Source organism: Lathyrus oleraceus, chromosome 5 (assembly GCF_024323335.1).
Source record: "Lathyrus oleraceus cultivar Zhongwan6 chromosome 5, CAAS_Psat_ZW6_1.0, whole genome shotgun sequence".
NCBI classification, from domain to species: domain Eukaryota; kingdom Viridiplantae; phylum Streptophyta; class Magnoliopsida; order Fabales; family Fabaceae; genus Lathyrus; species Lathyrus oleraceus.
The window spans coordinates 521,778,818-521,796,550 of record NC_066583.1 but is presented as its reverse complement, the minus strand read 5'-3'; the positions used below and the strand labels follow the sequence as shown (position 1 = coordinate 521,796,550).

Here is a 17,733-nt window from a genome sequence, read left to right as displayed (position 1 = left end):
CCTTCATCCTTCAGCTCATTGATCTTCTGTTTTGGCAAAGAAAGCAAGGAATCAAGTTCAAATCTCCAGAATTCAAGTTTGTTCTTCAACTGGTATTTTCTTCGAAACTCATCATATATTGACCTATTTTCTTGGATCTTTTGTTGGCTGAAGTCCTCTCAATAGAGGCATCATGACTGTGCATTTAATTTTTGAAATCCATTAAGTTCATGATGAACACCATAAAACTTCCATCTCTGATTTCTCTCAATATAGAGATCTAGAGTGAAATTGAGTGGCACAGGGATGATGTACATCATCCCAGCTTTCCAAAGATGTATAGATCGTGTATTTTGGTTAAGTTTTGGTTGTCTGCAATTTTGGCCGGAAAATACATGCTCACCGGAGAAGAAGGTGGCTCCGGTGGCCGTCCCATTGCCAGTTTGAATGTGGATCGTTGGATTGAGTTTTCCAGATCTAATCCTGGTCCTCGCTTGTTATGACTTTCATTTATTCAGTATGTTGCGCGTGGACTTGGACTTATGGTGGAAGTGCACATCTGGAGCGCATGATCTGCCAGCTCAATTAATGAGCTCAGATCTAACGCTTCTGGTTTTTTTGAATTTCCAATTTTCTGATTTAATTTCTTTTATTCCAATAATTTTCAAAAATCAATATCTTCTTCATTTTTAATTAAAAAAATATGGAACCAATTGGATTAGTCTCCAAATAATTTCTAGTTTCTATTTCTGATTTTTTTATTTTTTTTTTATTTTGTCATTTGATATTTTTTGTGAATTTTCTCTTTTCTGGTTATTTTTAATTCATTTTAAATAGCTTTTGATATTCAAAAAAATACAAAAATATTTTCCTAACCTATTTGAATGATGATGGATCTATGAAAAATATTCTCATCAATTTTGTAATTGATTTGAGATTTATTTGAGATTTTAGTTCAATTAGGTTATTTTTATTCATTTTTAATTGATTAAAAATAGTTTCTGACTTTTAAAAATGCTGTTTTTTTTGTCAAACTTAGTTTGACCTTGTTGAACTTGGGATAAATCACTTGGACCTTTCAAGGTTGATTTGAAGTGATTTTGAAGTTTGACCTTTTCTTTTATTTTTAATTCAAGTTTATTTTAATATTGAAAATACCAAAAATATTATGTTTATTGTTTGATCTCCAATCTTCATCCCATCTCTGATTTCTCATTGTTTGACTTTGACTTTCAATGTCATTTGGTCAACACATATGGATTGGTACATTTTATTTCACCTTATGCACTTTATTCTTTCCATTTCCTTTTCCATTATTTATCTCTTTCTTCCTCTTCTTCTTTTTTCTTTTTGATCAATGAGTTGAAGGTTGATAAGTTAGCATTGATTAAGGAGACTTAATCTTCCTTGATTCAAATCTAATTCATCTTGATCAATTGATCAAATGAATGGCTTTGCATTAAGGATAGGTTGTTTCCTAAATCATGCAAAAGGCTTAAACCAATACAAGATCAATTCTCTTTCTCTTTTTGGCATGACAAGTTGTTGGAACTTGGTTCACTAATCAAGACTTCTAACTTGTGTTGTTGCCTACATTATTATTGACCGGCCTCAGATAGTTGTGACTTCTACATAAGTCCAATTACGATTGCTTAACATAGCGCTAAATTTTTCCTTATGGCACACTAACCACTAACACTAACTATTAACTATTAACATTTACTTTTTGCACTTTACTTTTATGCAATTTACTATTCTTTTACATATTATCCATTTGCTTTTCCCTTTGCTCACTTGAGAACATGTTTATGTTATTGCCACTTGAGTACATGATTGTGCTAGGAGTTCCAACTTGAGCTTAATTGAGGAACCATTACCATGAGCTTCCAAGAGAGAGAGATCCAAGATGCATTGAGGAGTCTTTCCAAGAATCCACTTTGACTAATGATTGCTTGAGTTTATGCTTTGTGTGATTGCTTATTCCAAAGGATGGGAGCTACTTGGATCATCAATATGATCTCAAGAGAGGAACTCCATTGTGGTTTTGTTTCTTTATCCCTCACCTTTTTGTTTTACTTAGGACTTATTCATTCTTCTTCTTCCCTCCACTCTAACCCAAGCCGAAACTTTTGTGCAAACATTTAACATTTGTTTTCAAACATTAGAAATCTAAGCCTTATGCTTTTGATTTTCAAACCTTCTTTTCATAACACTTATTTTGAATTGAATCTTTAAGTCAACTTTGACCATTTTTGTATATACTTCTAATTGGTAAATATAACTCATTCAAATGTCTTTTTGTGGTTTCAATGGCCACTTTCTTAATCAAATTTTCCATAACCTTTAGCTATTAGGTTTGAGTTATCTTGGTGGTAGATGTAATACTCGTCTATATCCTTAGTGATGGACAATGAGTCTTCCATGCTTATTATAGGGTTAACCCCTCACTAGCATGTTGAAGCTATCCTCACATGGTGGATTTGTGGTTTTAGGTTGAGTTTTCTCCCTTTGATAACAAAAGACCTTAAGGCTTTTGGACCAATCAATTCACCAACTCATTTTGAGATTTTTACCCCGAACTACGAGGTTTTGATCCTAATCTTTTTTAAGATGGTACGTAGGCAATGGGTTTATCCATCCAAACACAAATTTAAATAAACTTGTACATTCTCTTCTCACCTCTTCAATCATGTTTGCATAAATAAACTTTCACAAAACAAACAACCTTACAACAAGTATGAAAAGGGCTTCCTAGGAGTACCTAGGATGTTTTGGGTGCCTAACACCTTCCCATTACATAACCAACCCCCTTACCCAGATCTCTGTTTCTCTTTTACTAGTTTTTGATTCGATAAAACTATTAGGTTTTTGTTCACTTTCTAACCATTCCTTTGGATAAATAGAAGTGCGGTGGCGACTCGACTTGTATGATTTACCTTGGATTTAGTCAATATCTCCAATGGTAACGAATAACCCGCTACACTATCAATATAATTTCAATTATCTATCAAAATAACCATTGTGAAAGGAATTATATTTTATCACGATTTTTGAATACGATCGCGGTGAAATTGTTTATTCACATATAAGCGAATTAACTCTCGAATCTTGATAGTATCACCGTAACACTCACAATGAAACCCTAACACACATTTTCTCTCTTCTTCTTTGTCATTAGCTTTCCCTTCCTCAATATTATCCTTCATACATAAATCTATTCTTCTTTATCTTTATTCTCTCATTTTCGTGTATGTTGTTGTAATGTTTCACATGGTTTTCTTCTTGTTCCTGTGTTTATGGTTTTTTTTTGTTCTTGTATGTTGTATATTGTTGCATGTTGTATGTTATTTTGAAACAGGGTTTCTCTTCTTGTTCAGATTTTAGATCCTTCTCTCTGATTTCAGATCCTTCTCTAAACATGAAAAGGGGGAACAAATTTATTCGCGAGTTTGAGGCTTCAAAGGAGGTTATTGATATTGCGGAGTTATGGTTGAACAAATCCAAGGAAACTGAAATTGTTAGGGATCACATTAGTGTTGTTGAACCGTCTAGTGGAACAAGCTATAAGAAGATTCTTTTCAAGAATCTAAATCCTGAAAAGATAAAAAAGGTAGAAGCTATTGTGAAGTACTTAATGAATTTGGATGCAACTATTCCGAATCAGATGAAGACCTTGAGAAACTTTTTTTGGATTAAATAGTAATGCTAGTTATATTAGTGTTGTTGTTATGTATTGATAAACTTTTGTTGGATTACAATGTAATGCTAGTTTATTTTAACATGTTGTTATTTTCATGATTTTTGTAGGATTACAATTTATTTGTGTTGCTTTGAAGAAAAAAATACAAGAGAGAATGAAGGTGAAATGAAAGATGCAAACTTCTGTGATAGACCTACAATGACATCCATTCAAATTTATCACACAAGTTTGTAGCTTTCTCCTCAGTTTCATCCTCCTTTCATTTTACAAGTTTGTCTTAATTTTTCAGGAACGGTTAGTTATCAAGTTCTCCCAATATATGTTAATTAATTGATGTTTTCGTTAATAAATGTTGTTAGTGAGTTTGTTATATCATATGTGATTGCTTATTTCACTAACTCCACATTCAACTTGCATTCACTTAAATAGGTTTTTGAGATAATAATCAAAAACATTAAATTATTCTTGAAAAACAACTTAGACGATCCAATGTTTTTCGAATTGCATGCATCTTTTAATTCATGATTTTCTCTTTAGCTCATAGAATTTGATTCAATGCTTTAAATTCTTCAAAAAAATGATGATAAATGGATGTCAAGCTGAGTCTTTCACACAAAATTTGATGTTAGCAAAATAAACTAGAAAAAAAAAAGAGGAAATCAATTTTTGTGTGACAGACATAACAACAGACGTGAAACCGTTATTATATGTGTTTCGCAACCGTCATTATTTGTGTTTTCTGTAGTAGTGTTCAAAGTCACATAATACAACACTTCATCCAAAATTATTTAGAACATAAAAACATACTAACTAGAAATATGCAGTACATAGAGACCATAAAATCATACTAACTATAAACATACACAACAATTAAGTAATATGACAATGTTTATTTGTAACACAAATTTAAACATAACGTTACTATTTCTAACATATTACATGAACATGATTAAATATCAAAACAACAAGTTATGTTGAAATATTAAAAAAAAACAATATATATGGAAGAGTTACATACATCTCAGTAGTATTACCATTTCTATGAACATTTCTAAAACTAACACCATAGTGCGTAACAACATCTCTAAAACTACCGTCATTTCTATGAACATTTCAGTGGTAAGTTACGTACCTCAAACATGATGACGATGCTTCAACGAGTTTTGAAAAGAGATGATGTTCAGGTTGACGTTGGAAGAGTTGACGTTGAAAAAAAGATGATGTTCAAGTTGATGTTGGAAGAGTTTTAATAAAAATCGCCTAGGGTTTTTGTGAAGAGAATGACAATGAAGTTAGAGTGTTTATTGATAGGTAAATGAAAAGTTAGAGTCTAGTTCTCTGAAGTTTCATGCAATAGAATAAACACATCAGTTTTAATCGAGAGAATATATTAATTAAAAATTTTAAAAAATAGAAAAGTCCCATAGCGCTACATTCTGGGAATTCATTTAAAATAGTTATCACAACATGTTTTAGACAATACCAAGCTAATAGATAAATTAATAATTAAAAATAGTAAAAAAAGAGCACTTGAAAAGGTTGATGCAAAATATATTACCCTTCGATTGTCCAATTTAGTCGAGGGTAATAAAAATTAAAAATAAATAAAAAAGGAAAGGGGAAATGTGTCATGTGACCCTAAACCAATTAAAAATAAAAACAAAACATAAAATGAAGTAAGTGGGATTCGAAGCAAGCTCTTTGGTAGTTATATTCCCTCAATTTTGGTAATAGTTGAGGGTATATGTTATATATATTTTGTTAAAAAAATTAACAATGGTGCTCCAAGGATATATACCTCGGTTATTGGTGGGTCGAGGTGAAAGATTTTCTATGGAATATATTATTTGTAGTAGTGCTTGTTGATCAATGCTTTTCCAGGGTACAAAATGCTAAACTTCATGGGATCTTAATTCAGATATAATCAGATCAAGATGAACCTCTTGGACGCACCTAAAACAACTTTTATGACAAACATGTGCAATTACTATTACGAGTTAACTCCTTTTGGTCTCAAGAACGCCGATGCCACCTATTAACTACCGATGGACATAATGATCACTACAAAGAACTAGAATATAAATTATGCTATGTAAGAAAATACAATTTCCCCTCAATCCAGCTAAATGCTTGTTTGAGCTTCAAGAAGAAAAATTATGTGGATTTATGTTAACTACAAGGGGGATAAAGGCCAACACAGATAAATGCTAATTCATATCCAACATGATAAGTTTGAAATAGTTATGAAAGTTCAAAAGCCGACGAGGAAAATATATGTTTTCTCTGATTTTCTACATACGCAAGCGATAAGAATTTACGCTTTTTTCCACATTGAAAAAGAGAGAAGTTCAAATGGATAAAACAATGTGTAGAATCCTTTTGAATTTGAAAATATTCTTGAAATCCCCCTCGATATTGATCAACCCAAGGGAGGGGATATTTTATTCCTATACTTATTATTAACTAATAATGCCATGAGTTTTGTGTTAGTTCAGCAACTAGATGGCGACGAAAAGTTTATTTAGTTTGTAAGCAAAGTCTTTAAAGGATATGAACTAAGGTATCCGAAGTAGAAAGGTTGGCCTTGGCAATAATTACAACGACAATGAAACTAAGATCCTATTATGATAAATAAAAAGTTATTATTCGAATTCAAGGTCAGTAACAAACAGGTGGAATATGAAGCTTTAATTAAAATAATAACTTTAAAAATTGAAATGGACACATCCAACCTACGAGCAAGAAAATATTCTCAAATTGTAACTAGTTAAATCGCCGATGAATACCAAACAAAAGTCCCAACTAGTGAAGCATCTCCAAAATATTCAAGAGCTAGAGAAGCATTTCATTTCTTCTAAGTAACTTAGGTAGCTATGGAAGAAAATTCTAAAGTCAGTATTAAATCAAAACTCATCATCACAAACGAGTCAATCAACAAGAAAACGACAATACAAGAAATGATGCTCGCCTCCCACACATAAACCATAGTCGTCAATGTCATAGGTACAATGGACGTCATAAAGTTATCTACAATATGTATTATGGTTACATGTAATATATGTAAGATGGGGACAAGTATACCAATGTTGATATGCTTAAGACGTAACAAAATTGCCCAACACTAATGGAAGTGTGCAAATGTGTATGCAAGGGTCACATTGGAGGAAGAACTTTGGCCAAATATGTTGAGAGACATCGACGATTATGTAAATAGGTATGACAAGTGCCAACGATACTCAAACATACACTAAACCCCCAGCGAGGTACTCCATTCAGTGACCTCTCCATGGTCATTTTAGTATTGGGGAATGGATATTCTAGGACCATTTCCCCTAGCATCGAGGAAGTTAAAATTCTAGCATGTAACGATGAACTACTTCGCTAAATAGATTGAAGCAGAAGCAATGCCAAAGATCACGATGGGAATAATGGGGGGCTTATACTAAAACGAATAATCTACAAATTCAATTTACCAAATTGCATCATATTTCAATCATCTAGAAGTTAAAATCAATTTAGTCTTAATTAAACACCCACAAGTCAATGTCCAAGCCTAATCCTCCAACAAAGTTATCCTCTATGAGGTCAAGAAAAATCTTGACAAATTAAAAGGAGTATGTCGTGAACACCTATGCGGGGTATCCCTATTTTTAATTTTCCACTCAAAATACTAACTTTCAATCATTTATTTTAAATCTCATACCTATTCATTAAGATATATTGAAATATCTCATCTATGAAAATCACTGGTATTATGGTCATATCATACGGTACCACACTCTTCTATAAATGAAACATTATTTAAGATAATGTATGGTTCAGGCGCCATGCTACCCGTAGAAATATACATGTCCACCTACCGACGTGAACATTTCAATAAATAAGGTGTAACACTCATGGAGTTAGTTTGCCATATTCTCTTACCAACATGTTTTCTAACCCCATATTTTGTTACTAATATCTGTGAGTAATGCAATTTATTGTGTTTACTTGTTTTTTATGAATCCGTTAAAGAGAATGATACATGTCTTAAATGCGCGACAAATCTACTTGTAAAGCACGTGAAATAGCCCATATCCAAGACTTTACATAAAAATAAAGATCTGTAAGGAGATACAATTCTCAAGTTATACACCACGAGAAATGAAGTAGGGTGTCTTAGCCTATATGGTAGAACTTAATAGGATTGGTAAACTCTTTCCTACATGGTAATTTCCTTACAGAGTACGTGAGAAGCTATCACTTATAGCCTATAAACTAGAAGACTTGAACGAAGATTTTGTTCCTAGGTCTTGGAACTCGGTGAATTTAAGACATTTTATACAATTAATGATTACATTAGAAGCTAATAAAGTGAAGATATAAATCGACATGACTTACTTTTTTGTACATATGGAAGTGAGAGATATTTTAATGAGGCACCCTATTTAATAAATTCGCTTACTCATGAAAAAGCAATACACCCTTATGTATAATAAAAACCCATATGTATAATAAAAACTCATATGTATAATCTCAACCCGCACCAGAAACACCCATATGTATAATAAAAACCCAAACAACTGATACCACTCTTGAAAGCGTTAAGCAAAAGTGAGAATTTTTTAATGTAACATGTGATCAAACTGAGGAGTACATGGAGTATTTAAAACAAAGGATCAGATCAGAGTGTCAAGTGGATGTGGAGGGATTATCTACCTTTAAGAATTTGTGTATTAGGTGCCTTTCTATCTATCTCTCTTATAACCATCTCTCTCTCTCTCTCTCTCTCTCTCTCTCTCTCTCTCTCTCTCTCTCTCTCTCTCTCTCTCTCTCTCTCATCCATCATAAAAAATACACGAAAGTTATGAAAGTTACCAAATAATTTGGATTTGTGTAAGGTGGAGTTTGACACATCATATTGTTAATACATATAATCTTTTATTCTATGGTATACATATATCCTTGTAATCCTTTTTGGCGTTTTAGTCTGATCTTAGATGAGGATCAAGTGAGATTAATGGAGATTGTTCAAATAAGTGAATATACATCAATTAATTTGACTTCAATTTAACCCAATATGTTATTGCATAGACTTATTTTTTCCATTACTCCAAAACCACATTTAGACGACACGTTTGACAAAAAATTGCATTTTTTGTTTCTGGAAAGCGTGGTGCACATAGGCTTAAAGTGAGCTAGTGACAATTGAAGGGCTTTTATAAACACACTTAGTATTTCAATAAAAAAGTTAATCTATATACAAATTATTATTTGATATTTAATTTTACGATTAAATAATGATAAAAATTAATTCTTTACAAAATAGAATTTGAACACATAAATCACACTTAATATATAATACTAGAATAATTGTATTATAAGGTTTCAAGAGTCTTAACATCTCATATTCTCAAATGTTTGAGAGTTTGATATCTCTATTCCTTTATTTATTTTAAACACATAAATCACACTTAATATATAATACTAGAATAATTGTATTATAAGGTTTCAAGAGTCTTAACATCTCATTTTCTCAAATGTTTGGGAGTTTGATATCTCTATTCCTTTATTTATTTTAACAATAAACATGTTGAATTAATAAAATATAACTTCACCTCTAAGGTTTGAAATATGAAAGAAACACCAACTCAATCTTTATCGAATTAAATTAAGGTTTATTTTAAAAGACAAACATCTAGTTCATAGTAACAATAGCTCATTAAGTACATAAACGAGACCTTACTTAGTACATAGAAATAAGATCTTGCAGTACATAGAAGTTAAAAACATAGGAACATCATGAGAAGTTTTCGGAATGACATAAACATTGACAAACAAAGATATGAACTAGTTTCTAGTATCTTTTAACCATCCATCAAGGTAGACTTGTTTGGAGTCAGGGGTGGATTTCTCTTTCTCAGCTCGAATATCTTTCAACCATCCATCAAGGTAAACTTGGTTGGAGTCAGATGTGGATTTCACTTTCTCAGCTCGGATATCTTTCAACCATCCATCAAGGTAAACTTGGTTGGAGTCAGATGTGGATTTCACTTTCCCAGCTCGAATATTTTTCAACCATCCATCAAGGTAAACTTGGTTGGAGTCAGAGGGAGATTTTATTTTTTCAACTCGGGTATCTTTCAACCAACCGTCAAGATAAACTTGTTTGGAGTCAGATGGGGATTTTGTTTTCTCAGATCGGGTATCTTTCAACCATCCATCAAGGTAAACTTGGTTAGAGTCAGGGGTGGATTTTGTTTGCTTTGCTCGGGTATCTTTCAACCATCCATCAAGATAAACTTGGTTGGAGTTAGAGGTGGATTTGGCTTTCTCAGTTCGGGCATCTTTCAACCATCCATCAAGGTAAACTTGGTTTGAGTTAGAGGTGGATTTTTCTTTTTTTGATCGGGTATCTTTCAACCATCCATCAAGGTAAACTTGGTTGGAGTTAGGCGTGGACTTTGCTTTCTCAGATCTGATGTCTTTCAACCATCCATCAAGATAAACTTGGTTGGAGTCAGCAGTAGATTTTACTTTCTCAGCTCGAGTATCTTTCAACCATCCATCAAGGTAAACTTGGTTGGAGTCAGAGGTGGATTTTTCTTTCTCTGCTCGAGTATCATTCAACCATCCATCAAGATAAACTTGGTTGGAGTCAGGGGTGAATTTTGTTTTTTCTGCTCGGGTATCTTTCAACCATCCATCAAGGTAAACTTGGTTTGTGTTAGGGGTGGACTTAACTCTCTCAACTCTAATATCTTTCAACCATCCATCAAGATAAACTTGGTTGGAGTCTGCGATTGGTTTTGTTTTCTCAGCTCGAGTATCTTTCAACCATCCATCAAGGTATACTTGGTTGGAATCGGGGGAAGATTTTGCTCTCTCAGTTCGGGTATCTTTCAACCATCCATCAAGATAAACTTGGTTGGAGTCAGAGATGGATTTCTCTCTCTCAGATCGGGTATCTTTCAACCATCCATCAAGATAAACTTGGTTGGAGTCATGGATGAGTTTTTGATTCTTCAATGGATTTTTGAGCCAACCATCAAGGTAAGGCTGATAAGCGTGTTTTTCTTCTACATTCTCTTGCTCATGTTTCATATATCGAGCAGAGCTTCCTTGCCCATTCTACAATACAATTGAATGAAGGGATATTATTGAGTAACATTTGGATGGTACATTTGAATGGTGCATATGAATACAAAATTTGAACATAAAAATTAAAGAAAAGTAATTTTTTAAATTTCATTACGACAAAAATATATTATTTTATCAAATCAAATAGAAGCATTTGATTGTGTGTGAATGCGATGAATGCAAAAAAAGATGAGAAATGATAAATTATGAGATATAAGTTATGAAAAATGCAAATTTAAAAGATAAAAAGTAACTTACAATCAACAAGAGCATGAGAAAAGGGAGGAGAGACAAAACAACTTTGTGTGTCATTTTTCTTCTTCTATGTTATTGTGGAAAAATTGGTTTAAAGTAAAAGATGCATTGAAGTGGAATTGAGTTGGACTATTTATAAATGAATGAGAAGAAAAAGTACAAATAATTGGACTTTAAGACTTTGTTTGGCAAAATTGTTTCTTTTAATTATAGTTTATGTCTTTTACATTATTTATAAGTGAATAAAAAGAAAAAGAATAAATAACAAAGATATTGAGATTTTAGTTGTGAAGACTATTTTTTAAAATTTACAATATTTATAAGTTCATACATCTAAACACACTTTATTTAGTAACATTTATTTATTTTTTCAAGATCTTTTAGGTGTGTTTGTTGAGTTTTTTTTTAAAAACAGGATTAGTTTCAAAAAATTAAAAAAATTAAAAAAATTAAAAAAATTAAAAAAATTGTTTTTGAATATCATGTATTTTTTTAATTCGAAGCTCCTAAATTAAAATCTTTTAGCCCTTCTTTCTACTAAAAAAATAAATAAATAATTTAGAATAACTACTAGAATTAAATTACTATTTTAAAATTAAAAATGATTTTCTTAAAAACTTAAACAAACATATTAAAATAATCAAAGTGGTTATCTGAAAAATCACTTCAGATATTAAAAAAATTTCTTCTAATTTGATGATGAAGTGATAATAATTATCATAATCTTATACACAAAATTATGAAATCAGACTATTCATATTTTTAATTTTAAAATTAGTTAAGCTACTTTAATAGTTAATTTGATTAAATATTATAAATTCAATGAGTTAATGTGATAAAATGTCCAATTAATTGAATTATAATATTATTCAAATATACATGTAATATAATAATAGTGTTGGGATAGAGGAAACCTATGCTATGTAATCTGTGCTCAGAAGTAGTATGTGGAGTCCACATCCTAGGTTCTGTGCAAGAAATAAGACCCATTTAATTTTTAATATTTAATTTTTATTATTTAACAAATAAGAAATAGTAATGAAAATAAAAAAAAATTCATTTACTACTACATAGCCAACAATAAATACAAAATAGTCTTAGGAAGAGACTTGCATGTTTAAGATGTTCACGTGAGTCAATTGAGAAGAAGTTACAGCATTTTTTGTTTATTCTAATCAAATATTATAAGGTGCAGAAGTTATGTGATGGTAAAAACCAAAAGATTGAAGGGTTTGAATTAGTAATAATATTAGGAGAGGGATTTTATGATGAAATAATGCTCCAAGTACTCTATAACAAATATTCTATTTGAAATATAGCAGGTTATATTGATGATGTTAATTTTTTTTATAAAAAAATCAATTATAAATATTTGTTTTGTGTATTTTTAATATATTTTTATTATTCACATTATTATTTAAAAGATATAAAAAAGATATAAAAAAGATATAAATTAATTATAAAGATTTGATTGTAAATGTGATGGTGGTTTAGATAACTACAGAGCAAAAAGGAAGAAAAAATAACAAATTTAAATATTCATATTCAAGAGATAATTCAATATACTTAAATGTTTAATCTCTTTAATAGATATACAAGTATCCATGCCGATCCAACCGATATTGAGATTTATGACGAATTTTATAACAAAAATAAAAATGACAACAATAACATTTAAATTAAAAATAATTAAGCGTTGCAAAATAAATTATTAACTAAATTATCATAATACTTTTATTTAATATTTATTTTCCATTGATAATAAAATAAATATATTCAATCCTTATTAAAACACTATTATTAAAACATTATTGATATTAAATAAAATTTTATTAATTTTAATTTATAAACCATTAATGAAAGGATTGTATTACTGCACTATTTTAAAATTATTATTATATTGTTGTCATATAAATTTTTAGTGGTGTCTACTATCAATCATTTTTATTTCTTAAGTTCTAATAGTATATTTGTAGAGGATTAGTAAAAAGTGGTTTAGAAAATTCACTAATGAATGATTGGGGTTCTTCTTCAAATAAGATATTTTAAAAAAATTCAAACAATTTTATTTCGAAAAGAGACAAACCAAAAAAATATATTGTTCTAAATCTTTACAAAATCAAAGTACCGTCGAATAGAGGACCTATCCTATGTAATCTGCTAAGAAGTAGGTGGTGGTGTTTATGATAAGCTTATGAATCTTCTGCTCCAATTCCACTACATAGCCAACAATAAATACAAAATAGTCTCACAAGAAACACTTAAAAACTGTGAAGAAACTTGCATGCTTATGTAGTTAACTGACATGATAAGATAAGTCTATTATAGTTATGAAAAAAAATCAAAGAAGTTACACTATTGTTGGTTTACTATTAAAGTGTTGGTTTAATCAAAGATGATAAAATATTTTTCCAAATAAATTAGTAGTCATTCCGTCTCATAACAAGTATTCCATTTGAAATATAATTTTTTTAAAAATAATAATTTAAAATATTAATTTTAATGATAATATTATAATAATCTTATAATTAATAATTGATTAAAACTAAAATTCATAAATAAAGATATATCAATAAAAATAATAAATGTTTAATTTTTAAAAAAACAATTGTTTTAAGATAAAAAAAAAATACAAATGAAACATTTTATTTGATTAGGAGGCCTAAAATATATTTAAAGAAATACTAAAAAATAGATGAATTTTAAGGGGTCTATAACAAACTATGATGTAAAAAAATATAATAATAATAATAATAATAATAATAACTATTATTATTATTATTATTATTATTATTATTATTATTATTTATTTTTATGATGTCAAAAACTATGATGTCAAGAAATATATTTTTAAAATAAATTATGATTAATATATTCTTATTTTTATATTAAAAATATATAAATAAATAATTAGTGATACGTTGTTTGTTTTAAATGTGATGGTAGTTTATATTGATACTACAAATTAATTAGGATTAACTATCAAATAAAAAAAAGAAATAAAAGAAATAATGACGAATTGAATATTCATATTTTAAAGATAATATAATACACTTAAATATTCAATCACTTTAACAGATCTAAGTACTAGGTAATACTCAACAGATACAGAGGCTTAAATAACAAAGCTTTTAATAATAAAAATTATAACAATGATATTTAAAATCAAAAAATTGAGCGTTTTAAGTTTCAAAATTATTTATTAAATTATTATAATAATTTTTGATTAATATTTAATTTTTATGAATAATAAAGAAAAAATATTTAATCCTTATTAAAATATTGCTTTAGAGATAATTAATAAAAGAATTATATTTGTATCAGATTATATTGTTATTATATATATTTTTGAGAAAATAGAAGATGCATATTTTAAATTGTCATAACTATGTGTATCATACCATATTATATTAATAATTGAAAATAATTTGGATGATTTGATAAATTGATGTTTTCTATTAGATTATTATGTAAAATTTCTTTATACTATCCGTGTCCATTAAATTCTTTTTTTTACTGTGTCTACTTTCAAATCTTTTTATCAATAATACTATTTAAAATTTTATTATTATCTAAGTCTTTTGATTAGTCTTACATCTTTGACTTTAACTACCAAATTTCTATTGCTTGATTGATAAATACTAAGCTATATTTTTAACTTAACTTTATTTAATTTATTTTTATAAATTTATCTGAAGTTGTCTTTTGTAATTTCATTAAAAAATTTAACTTTTTATTTCAAAAAATTTCATTCAAATTTTTCAGTTGATATTACTTTTTTTTAGTTGGCACTACTCATTTTTGAGTTGACATTACTATAAATCACATAACAAAAAGAATTCACAATAAACACAAATAAAGAAAGATAGCAAATAAAATAATTAGTTGAATATAAGTTTTTAAAATTAAAACTAAATAAAATAAAGTTACATAAATAAAAATTAATTTTACCCTTCTAAATTAGATGGAAAGACACATTTTAATATAGAAGTATCAATCGATCAAAACAATTAATTAACCAATTTTGTAGTTTCTCATATAATTATATGGAGAGGAAAAATTCAAAAACAAATCTAAAATAGGTAGGAAGAGCCAAATTCATCCTTAATCACTTAAAAAGTTAAATAGATGTTGAAGATTTAAATTCTCTAACAGATAGTACACACAATTGTAAATGCCTAAATTGTATAAGCAGTTGTTTTTGATATACATGGTAGAGAAAACTTCTCGCGTCAATAATTTTTGATATTTTTGCATTTGTTTGTTTTCGTCCCTTCCCTCACGAAAGATAATACCTCCTATGTTTGTCATTATTGTGAAGAAATTTGGTGAAAATGAGGAATGGGGTTTTTGAGGATTTTAGTGAAAAAATGAGTATTTAATGATGGAAATTTGAGTGGGTGTATAGAAATTGAGTGGGTATTTGAGTTATGGGGAGTTATGTGAGTGAATGGGGTTGTAAATGGAGTTTAAGGTAGAAGGTAGTGGGATTGGGAAGAAGAAGGAGGTGAGGAGAAATGAAGGTTTTCGCTTCTGTCCCGAATTTCAAATTCCAGGACCCATGGCGAACGCCATGTACTGGATGGAGACCGTCATCTTTGGTTGGGCGGCAGGTGGGCCCTAAGTTGTGAACTTTTGGACCTTGGAGAGTCTTTGGTGCATTTTTGGGCCCTTTTTTAGGAATCTTGTCGTTTTGTTCGAGACGGTTGATTGCATAGTATATTAGCACAAATTAACCTTGACGTTGACATATAAAAATAATAATATGACACATGATAAAAATAAAAATATGTTAAATGATGCAATACGAAAAAAATAGTTTGAAGTAAAAAGAACAATTAAAAAGATAATAAGTATGAATAACGTTGATAGTGATGATAACAGGAAAAATAAATTCTTCTTCCATCATGAATGACTTTTCAGCGAATGCTATTGGTGGGGCTGTAGTGGATATCCCGGGATCTGGGATGGTCTGGATGTTTGAGGTGCAATAACCTGGCGTTGAAGACTACGAAGTTCACTCCATAGGAAATTTGTCTTTGTTGTCTGAGTGGTGTTAGCCACTTCCATCTGTGAAGTGAGGTCTCGAATTTCTTCGCGAAGGGAAACAATCTCCTGGTGTATGAAATTGAACTCATAATCAGTGTTGCGCCTCTGTGTTGGTCCTATAGAGGAAAATACAGTAGATCTATCTGAGAGGTGGTGGATGGTATTATGGAGTGGGAGGGGTGGCATGTCTGATATTTGTCTCTCCTAGTCCTTCTAGATTATATTTCCAGTTTTCCATAAATGATGGTTCTTTCTGGGTTGGGCAAGGTAAAATGGTAGACCACCTCATTACTAATGAGTAGTTTATACTCGTTAATCCTAAAGTACACTCATCTTACCAGGCCATGGTCTAAGCAATAATCCATATCGAGGAGGGTGAATCCACAATACGGGACTAGGTGGGAGAGTTGGTTTTGGAGGTTCAAGGCATAGGCTATTTGTGTTACGATTCCTCCCACATGGATTGGGCCTTCCGTAGACCTAGAAACTCCTTCAAGGTTGGCTATAAGGAAAGTTCCAGATTCAACTGGTTCTGACTCGGTGACACGACAGAGAAACAATAGTTCTTTTGCGTTAATAGGTTCGCTACTCTCACTCCTACCAAAGAAGGTTTGGGCTAAAATCATTTGGAAGTACCTAAGTGTCGGGTTGTAGATTTAAGTGGTAAGTTGGGTGGATGTGTCGGGATTACCTTCTATGGTAATAGCTCCCTAGAAAGTGTCAAGCTTATCCTGTGTATCCTTATCATAAAATACCTCGGTTACAGCGGTTGAGCCATACTGGAACCGTAGCATTTTTTCAAAACCCCTTTGGTTAAAGGTCTATTCACGTCCAAATAATCTGAATGTGATATTTCCTCTGTTGAATCCACGACCACTATAAGGCTCGTGGGTCAGTGAACTCAGGAACTCCAAAGTAAGGTTCCAGTATGTAACATTTTCTCTCTCTAAGTATTCATCCCAATCCAACTGGCTACACATGGATATGATGTTGGGATCGATCCCTAGGGTCTCTAGACAATGAGAATCAGGGTATGTGGTAGGTAGCATGGGTCTCTCAGATAATGCCAAATAACACTTCTTCTAGGCTTCATCTCTGAAGTGGACGTGCATATCATCCAAGTTCTGCATCCTGAAAGTATGGTTAGTAGGAACAAAAAATGTTTATACCTGGAGTGAAATCAACCAACAATTAGTCTCGTTAGTAAGAAGAAAATAAATCATTGTTATATATAAAGAAAATATGCATAATAAATAAAACGAAATTATGGGTTACCTCCCACGCATCACTTTGTTTAATGTTGGTAGCTCGATAAAGCTGAGAAATATGAATGCTCATGGGGGTTCATTAGAGGATAATTCCCTGATTGAACTTTCAATAGTATTTGGTTTCCATGTCCACTTATCGAGCCATCTATCATATCCTCCACCTTTTCTCTTTCCTTTTCTGCAAGATGGTTCAGGTATGATTATATGTATTAGCCTTTTGAGTTCAGATTTTTCTTTCCTTGTCTTAAAAGCTAATAATCCTCTATTTTCATTCGTTTTATGGTCCTTTAGATTTCTATTTTGTACGGGACCTTGGATAGAGGCAGATTGGTGCGAATATTTTTAGGGTCTCTATTCTTTTCT

At 30.5% G+C, this 17,733-nt stretch overlaps 1 protein-coding gene across 1 annotated transcript in view; it reads right to left on the bottom strand.

Annotated features, from left to right (window-relative positions):
• The window catches only part of LOC127081775 (uncharacterized), a 142,694-nt gene extending 131,481 nt beyond the window's left edge, over positions 1 to 11,213 (bottom strand). Inside the window, exons 1-2 of the mRNA XM_051021992.1 lie at positions 11,057 to 11,213; positions 9,542 to 10,789 (exon numbers count right to left, since the gene is read on the bottom strand). Coding sequence (XP_050877949.1) covers positions 9,542 to 10,789; positions 11,057 to 11,110 — 1,302 coding nt within the window. The 5' untranslated portion in view covers positions 11,111 to 11,213. The remainder of the gene's footprint in view (positions 1 to 9,541; positions 10,790 to 11,056) is intronic.
• Between the last annotated feature and the right edge of the window lie 6,520 nt (positions 11,214 to 17,733).